The sequence below is a fragment of the Populus euphratica genome, unplaced genomic scaffold (assembly GCF_000495115.2).
Source record: "Populus euphratica unplaced genomic scaffold, PopEup_1.0 scaffold20.1, whole genome shotgun sequence".
Lineage (NCBI taxonomy): Eukaryota > Viridiplantae > Streptophyta > Magnoliopsida > Malpighiales > Salicaceae > Populus > Populus euphratica.
Genome location: NW_011499854.1, coordinates 1,482,786 through 1,490,526, shown reverse-complemented (window position 1 = coordinate 1,490,526; position 7,741 = coordinate 1,482,786). Strand labels below are relative to the sequence as shown.

General features: G+C 33.6%; 2 protein-coding genes across 2 annotated transcripts; one reads left to right on the top strand and one right to left on the bottom strand.

Annotated features, from left to right (window-relative positions):
- The first annotated feature begins 1,494 nt into the window (after positions 1-1,494).
- On the top strand, positions 1,495-2,323 carry LOC105122574 (putative oligosaccharyltransferase complex subunit CG9662). Its single transcript, XM_011021786.1, has one exon. It carries the CDS (start codon positions 1,588-1,590, stop codon positions 2,110-2,112), a length of 525 nt encoding a protein of 174 aa, XP_011020088.1. The 5' UTR covers positions 1,495-1,587; the 3' UTR covers positions 2,113-2,323.
- Positions 2,324-3,257: 934 nt separating this feature from the next.
- LOC105122573 (plant intracellular Ras-group-related LRR protein 6-like) lies at positions 3,258-7,568 on the bottom strand. The gene is made up of 4 exons (XM_011021785.1): positions 7,429-7,568; positions 7,090-7,297; positions 6,284-6,453; positions 3,258-4,224 (listed from the first exon to the last, which is right to left on the bottom strand). The coding sequence occupies exons 2-4, from the start codon at positions 7,285-7,287 to the stop codon at positions 3,489-3,491; spliced, it is 1,104 nt and encodes a 367-aa protein (XP_011020087.1). The 5' UTR covers positions 7,288-7,297; positions 7,429-7,568; the 3' UTR covers positions 3,258-3,488.
- Positions 7,569-7,741: the final 173 nt, after the last annotated feature.

Here is a 7,741-nt window from a genome sequence, read left to right as displayed (position 1 = left end):
GGGAAAGAGCAATGGAGACAAAAAGGTTGTTTTGGAAATTTTTTACAATGGTTTTGTTGTCATTTGGCAAGAGATGAGAGGAGATGGCAGGATTTTTTCAGATCCAACAATGGAGACCCTTAGTGTTGTTTTGAGAAATTTTTGCAATGATTAATTATTTGTATTGTCAGTGAAGAAGAGAGGAGAACACACCCTCGCGAAAAACAGATTTAAATTGCTTTTCAAGAAACTGAATTTCAGTCTCAATTTTGGATGGGACTCACGACAAAAAAATAAATAAAATTAATATCTAATTAAACACTTATAAACAATATTTTATTCTAAATACCACACACCTATAATCACAACAACAAACACGCAGTAGGTGCAACATCTACCCATGTCCCATGCAGTCCTGAAATCCTTGACCAGTATTCAAATATTTGTTTTTTTATTCCAATTTCTTACCTTTTTTCTTATATTTAAAAGGTTCAAAGTTTCTTTTTAGGCATACGAGCTCAAACCATGCCATGGAAAATCAGTAGCCGAAAACAATTATTACTTGACAATAAATGTGCTGAAACAATTATAAATGTCATTTTCATTTTCATTTTCCTGTCTACTCAAAGCAGGGGACAAAAAATAAAAATAAAAATGACACACATTTAAATGTCGAAATAGTGATCAATTTATCCACCAAACAAACCAATGAAAATTAAAGGATTCATTTAAAAAATAACGATTGATATTTTTTAAGAGTGTCAAGGGGGCTACGATCCTTTAAAGTGATTTGTGCCGAGACATTTGTGAATATAATTATGAAAACATTTATAATGTTTAAGCTATAATTATATATTAATATTTATAATATTAAGATAGAGATAAATATTTATAATGTTTATTTGTTTTATTAAAAAAAAAGAATAGATTTGAGTCGTTAGTTTTTAATTAGAAACATCTTTATATTGTATGATACTATGTATAAAAAGAAAAATCCCGCAAATACATGATTGTTATAAAATACAATATATATGTGGAGAGTTTAGGGGGTGTTTGACATAGTTTTTGCTAGATAATCTTAATATTTTAATATTAAAAATAAATTTTTTAATAAAAAATTATCTTAAATTACCACAATCCGGGCTTGTTCTTCCATTCCCCTTTGTTTCAAAGAAAAACAACTAATCCTTTTTATTTTATTGTTTAGGGCTAATGACGGTTAACGGATCCATATTTTCTTTTGTATTAGAGTCCAATTGCTCTTCGCTCCAATCCAGCCCAAACTAGGATAACCCGGATATCAATCTGATTACAAAAAAATCTCTAACCAGTACGAGGATAACCCCAACCAAAATAACAAACACTTTTACGGTGTGTTTGATAGGCAATTTAATCTGTTTTTAGTTAAAATTTTAAAAACAAAGTTTTTTTTTTAATTTTTAAATCATTTTAATATATTAATATAAAAAATATATTAAAAAAAAACAAATTAATATAATTTGTTAAAAAAAACACTTTTACAATAAAAAATAAAAACTCCTGAACTCGCCTTCGCTGAGACTCCCAAGCCCCTCCCGCCCTATCAAAAGATTCAACAGATCCATCAAAATGGCACCCAAACCCGATGCCTACACCGTAGCGTCTGCCGCTTCCGACCCATCATCCACCTCCTCCATGGATCCACTCCTCCTCCTCCTCAATTTTATTCCTTACTCCGTCCTCCGCCCACCACGCCTCCGTCTCAAACTCCCCACCTTCACTCTCCCTTCCCCGATGACAGTTTTCTCTTTAGTGCTCTTCACCTACTTCATGGTCGTCTCTGGCATCGTCTATGACGTCATCGTTGAACCACCTGGTATTGGGTCAACCCAAGACCCATATACCGGATCTGTCAAGCCTTTGGTTTTCATGCCAGGAAGAGTTAATGGGCAGTATATAATTGAAGGGCTCTCTTCTGGGTTCATGTTTGTTGTAGGTGGTATTGGCATTATTTTGATGGATCTGGCACTTGATAAAAATCGGGCCAAAAGTGTTAAGGTTTCTTATGCTACTGCAGGGTTTTCCTCTGTTGTTATTGCTTATGTTATGAGTATGCTTTTTATTCGGATTAAGATTCCTGCTTATCTTCATTGAGTTTTCAGCACTTTTTTTTGAAGTATTTTAGATACTTTGTTATGGTAGAGTCTGAAATTACAATGGCGGTTTGTCAAATGAGGTTATTGTGGATTTTTATGATCTGGGTTATTCTCATTTGATCTTGTGGTGCTAATAGATCATGAAACAATTAATAGTTCTGTTAATAAAAGTTGCGAATTCTGCAGAATCGGGAAATGATTAAAGGTCATCCTTGTCAATGTTCTTGCACTGTTATGGTGAATTCCTTGGTGTTTGAATTTCTTTTCTGATAACCGTGGACGAATTTCTTTGCTTCCTGACAGTTAAATATCTAAAATTATTCAGTTGATTATATGCTGAGATGGTGATTGAATGTGTATGTAAGGTTAGCTAAGCTAGATTGATGCCTCCTTTATTAAGTTGAAGTGCAGCTAAGTGCTCTACTTCTAGCAATAGTTTTGGGTTCTTGATTAAGCAATTTTGCTTCAAAAATCTGTTGCTTTATGCATTTCTTATGATGTTGAACCACTCATTGGTGTGTCCGTTGACTTGATTAAGAAGCTTAGACAGGTTGTTCGAAGATCTATAGGTTAAAAAATCTCTAGTCTAGGCATCAGATCAAGCCTCTGTAGAGAGACCAGTCACAACTGGTGCAAGCTTCCGAGTGGTGATAATAACAGTGACTTGTAAGTATGAAGGGGGGTTTTGCAAACTGTATTGGCAGAAGAGAATCAGAGGTCAGGATTTATTTGCGAAGTGATTGTATCAAGGATTAACTGCTGTTGCAGTCCTTCGCAGATTTTGAGAGTATATCTGTATGCTTTGTCACCAATTACACCGCCACTTCAAGCTTCCCTTTCCAACCCTTCCTTCCCTCGCCCATAAGGCCATAACCATACTGTTCCCTTTAGTCCGCCACATGGTCACCCATGATGCCGTCTCCTTCATCTTGCCTTCTTCACATATTGTTTGGACAGGCAGGTTTTCTGGGAAAATGGAGGAGAATAAGCCCTCTAGTTTTTTCTCTGTAGACTTTTCTTGTAAGGAGAAGGGAGCAGAGTTGTATGATTTCTCATGACAAGTCAATCCCTTTACATTTTAGAATTGAACTTTTATGTCATTGGAGGATAATATAAGAATGTGAATGAAATGCTTACTAAATATTTGATTCTAAAAGAAATGAAACAGATAATATCCATTAATCATGATGCATTATGATATTTATTTACAATTTACAAATTACAAACCAAAAATAAGTCAAACGCATGGAGACCTAGGTATGAGATTCCAAGCCTTGGGGAGTTTTGGTCACCCTCTCCAATCTGAAGATCTTCATGCTCTTAAGTATGCTAAAAACTGTCCAGCTTCATGATGCAACAAACGGTCTAGCAGTCCTAAAAGAAGTTCTTTGAAGAGAACAGGCGACGGGGTGAGAACATCCTCAAGTGTCTAGGAGAAGCAAGGCCTTCAATGGAACGATTCCCTGTGTATTTAGATGATTTCCTATCGTATCCAGGAGAAGTAACACCATCAAATGAGTGGTAATGATGATCAGGCGAAACATGGAACCACTGTCTGTCTTTCCTGGACCCAATTCTGCCATTGAAGGTCCCATACTTGACCAACTTACCAACCCACGACTTCTTTGTTGGGCTCTTGTGGCCTGCATTCATCTTCTCACTCAAGTACTCCTTGACAACATGCAAACCTCTCTCCACCACCTCCATTGGAGGAGAAATGAGTGGGTTCCCTTCAACATATAGCTTTTGCAGCTTCCTTAGACACCCCATGGAGTCAGGCAAAGTTGTGATCTTGTTATAACTCACGTCCAGTTCCACAAGAGATATGAGCACGCCAATGGAGTACGGTAAGGTTTCAAGATATTGGAAGTTTTGGCTTACATTAAGGACTTCTAGATTGATAAGGTTCTCGAGGTCTTCTGGGAGGGACCTTAGATTGTTGAGCCTTGCATCTAGTATTTTCAAAGAAGTGAGGTGGGAGGTAGACATCGGAAGAAACACAAGCTTGTTCGAGTTTACTGAGAGCTTCTTGAGGTTAACAAGCTCAAACCCAATAGTGTCTGGTAGCCTGCTTAGCTTGTTGAAGTTGGCATTTAGTTCTTCTAAAGATCTGAGACAAAAAGTACATAATTTGATGTAAGCATAACTTGGAATGATTGTAGTAATTATTACTTATAATTCAAATTTAATAATTAATTGCTCTCAATTCATAATTCTTATATTTTACATTTTCTACAACTTTGAATTAGCTCAATTTGTTTTTATATTTTATCCTATATTTTATTAACTTTAATTGCTCTCAATTCATAATTCTCTAATTTATCGTTTTGTCAAATATTTTTATTTAAATTGATAAAAATACCCTCACGTGAAATGTTCAAAATTAATGTAATTTTTTTTTAATAATAATGGAAAATAAAATGAATTTTATCTTAGTTTTTTTTTAATAAATTAGATGGGATTTGAGTTTTTCAAGGATATTTTTGGTGGTTCGTCCGCAAATATCTATTATAAGAATACAGTGAAGAATTCATAACTGTATATGAAAACACCAACTTTATAAAAACTTTTCATAGATAATAATACCTTTATATTTTTTTAAGGACTATCATACTCTTAAATTATTTAAATAACAATTATACACTCTTATGTTTCCTCTATAAATTTTTAAATGTGTTTTCTATTTATTTATTTTTTGCTTTTCGGTGTTTCCTTTATAACTTTTTTCCTTTTCCTTTTACTAATTATACAATATTTTCTATACTCCCTTTTCATTTCGGATATAATATCCAATCTCGTGCTTCTCTTTATGAAAACGACGTACAATAATTGTTCTTTTTATCATAACATAAACTCTTGTTTTAAAAAAAAACACACCACCATATAAGAACCTTTGGTATATACTAAAGCTTCTATCATTTCTATAATATTTTTAGCTATTAAAAATTATTAATATATATATATATATATAGAGTCATCACTATAGTAATGTTTAACATAGTTTTGATCATTCATATGCACGAACGTGCCTAAAACTAGTGATTTCAATTATAGAGATGTATTAGAAGAAATTAGTTTTGTGAGGGCATATTAAACATTGAAATTATATTATAAAAACAAAATAAGCTAACTACTCCATTATTTCAAAGGAAATGATACATCTCAAACATGTTAAACAAAATAAAACGGCATTGGCAACTATGATGAACACAAATATATGTACAGCATGCCGATCGATCGACATCTACACTTAGCCATCTTAATCTTTTAATTAAAGTCTAAAATGAATTAATGAGTGGTGGGAAAATGGTCAAGACACTTCCAAAGGGAAAATCTTCACGATCAAGATCATAATTAATGGAGTCTGAACACACGGATCACTTGCGGATTGTATGAAAATCGTGCAAAAAACGTTTTCTGCTTTAGTGAACCGATTAATAATTGTGCCTATATATATATATATATAAAACTTTACTGAAGTAAAAAAGATTCACCTCGAATCATAATCTGCTCTTTACCTCTCCATTACTATTTTCTGAATTTTAATTCCTCAACAGCAATGAGGTTTTCCTTGATTTATTGGTAATTGTTAACCTTGACCATCCATAATGGTACAAGTCAAAGGTTTGGATTATCCCCACTAGATTATTCTACAACAACAAATATTTTTTATAGATCAAAATCGGTGAAATATATTTTTAGATTAATTTATCCATTAATCAAAACTAGATTATTTCTCAAAAGTATACTATTCATATAGACCCCATGGAGATGTTAATAAGTTTCTAATAAAAAATACATGTATTTTGTCCAGTATCCGTGAAGTCAACCGGCTAATATATAATTTCATTAGTGTTCCTAATATGAAGATATCAAAGGCATGTGCGAAAATGCAACTCATGCACACAAAATAAAACAAAACATTTTATTTTCCCAAAAAAAATATTTTAAATAATTAACAACCTGTTCATTTGATATATATTAAGATTGTAAGAAGGCATACATCCTCAAATTAATGGAGCTGTTATTATCGCATATGACTCATATTACTAAAGCTAGGCCGCAATGATGAGATAGTGAATAAACAAACAATAAGATGAAAAAAAAAAACTGAGCTATATGCATATAATATATTTCTAAGAGCAGAAGAACATCAGGAGACAACAAACCTGCAATTCTCAATGGTTCTAGGTAGGGACTCAATAAGGTTGCCTGAAACATTAAGAACTTTGAGCTTTGACAAGCATCCAATTGAGTTAGGGAGAGATTTAAGCTGATTTGAGTGAGCATCCAACACCACCAAATTTAGCATTCTTGCCGTTAAGGATTCCGGTATAATCTGCCAGATATAGGCAGAAATTCTTTGAAAAGTTAGTTTGCTTCCATGGTTAACCATGAATAAACATGTGCTAACATATTTAAAATATTTGAATGGTTATCTATACTCAAAACAAACCCTAATTGTTTGAGATCCAAGAGAGTAAAATATGAGAGAAACCCAAAGAAATTAAATAGAAGTGGGATTTCCGAAAGGACATATACATGCAGACCAGTATTTTGTAGGAAGCTTAAGACTGAATCAAAGAAGGGGGGAATCAAAAGGAATAAGCTTCTTTTTATTTGGGATTAGCAAAAAATAGAAAAAGTAAATTGTTATAAGATTACTTTCCTTTTTTTCCCCTAAAGAAAGACAACATTTTTATTTACTAGGTTCAAACTCAAAATGGTATCAGATTGATATTTCAGCACCTCCAAAAGAAATGAATCCTATTCGCAACAATTGAGGCTTATTTCCATAAAAACAAAAAAGAAATCAAAGGGACAACAAAAAAGTTGTGTTAAAATCAATCAAAACTTTGTTTGGTTTAACCTTGAGAAGGGTTTCTTTTCTTTCTGTACTGCAAAAAAGTTTTTTATTGGGTTATTCATATTCACTTTAGCAACAATATGGGAATTTATGTGCGTGTGTGTATACCTGCAGATCATTGTTGGAGAGGTTAAGTTTGCAAATAGTAGCTAAGTTGAGTGAAGGGTGAGGTAGAGTCTCCAGAGACATGCCACTCAGATCAACAACTTCAAGCCTTTCTTCCTCGATTGCCTTCCTTCTGTCTCCATTAATCTTCCTCCTATCCACTCTATTCATCATTTGCTGTTGTCGCTGCTCATACATCATCTTTGCAACTCTAAACAATACAACAAATACAACAGGGTGATTATAAGATATAAGGTATGAGAGAGAGAGAGAGCAGAGGCTATTATAGTGAACGAAACAAGAACAAGAACAAGAAAAGAAAGACAAGGGCTATGGTACTACTTTTGTATGGGTTATATTTCTATGAGCATTATTTTGAGACCCCGAAAGCTATAAATATATCTTTAGAATGCAAAGGACGTACGGGTGAGGAAGATAACGAAAGGGCATGACGATTTTGGAAGTACTAGGCCGTATTGTTAGGCTTTGCGTGGCTATGTTTCTTGTTCGATTAAGTCAACTCCTTCCATTTTTTATCGTTTTCCTTCTCTCTCTCTCTCTCTCTCTCTCTCTCTCTCTCTTTTTTATCGTTTTCCTTCTCTCTCTCTCTCTGTTTTTTGGTTGAGGGCCACAGGCTACCCGCTAATCTCGTTCC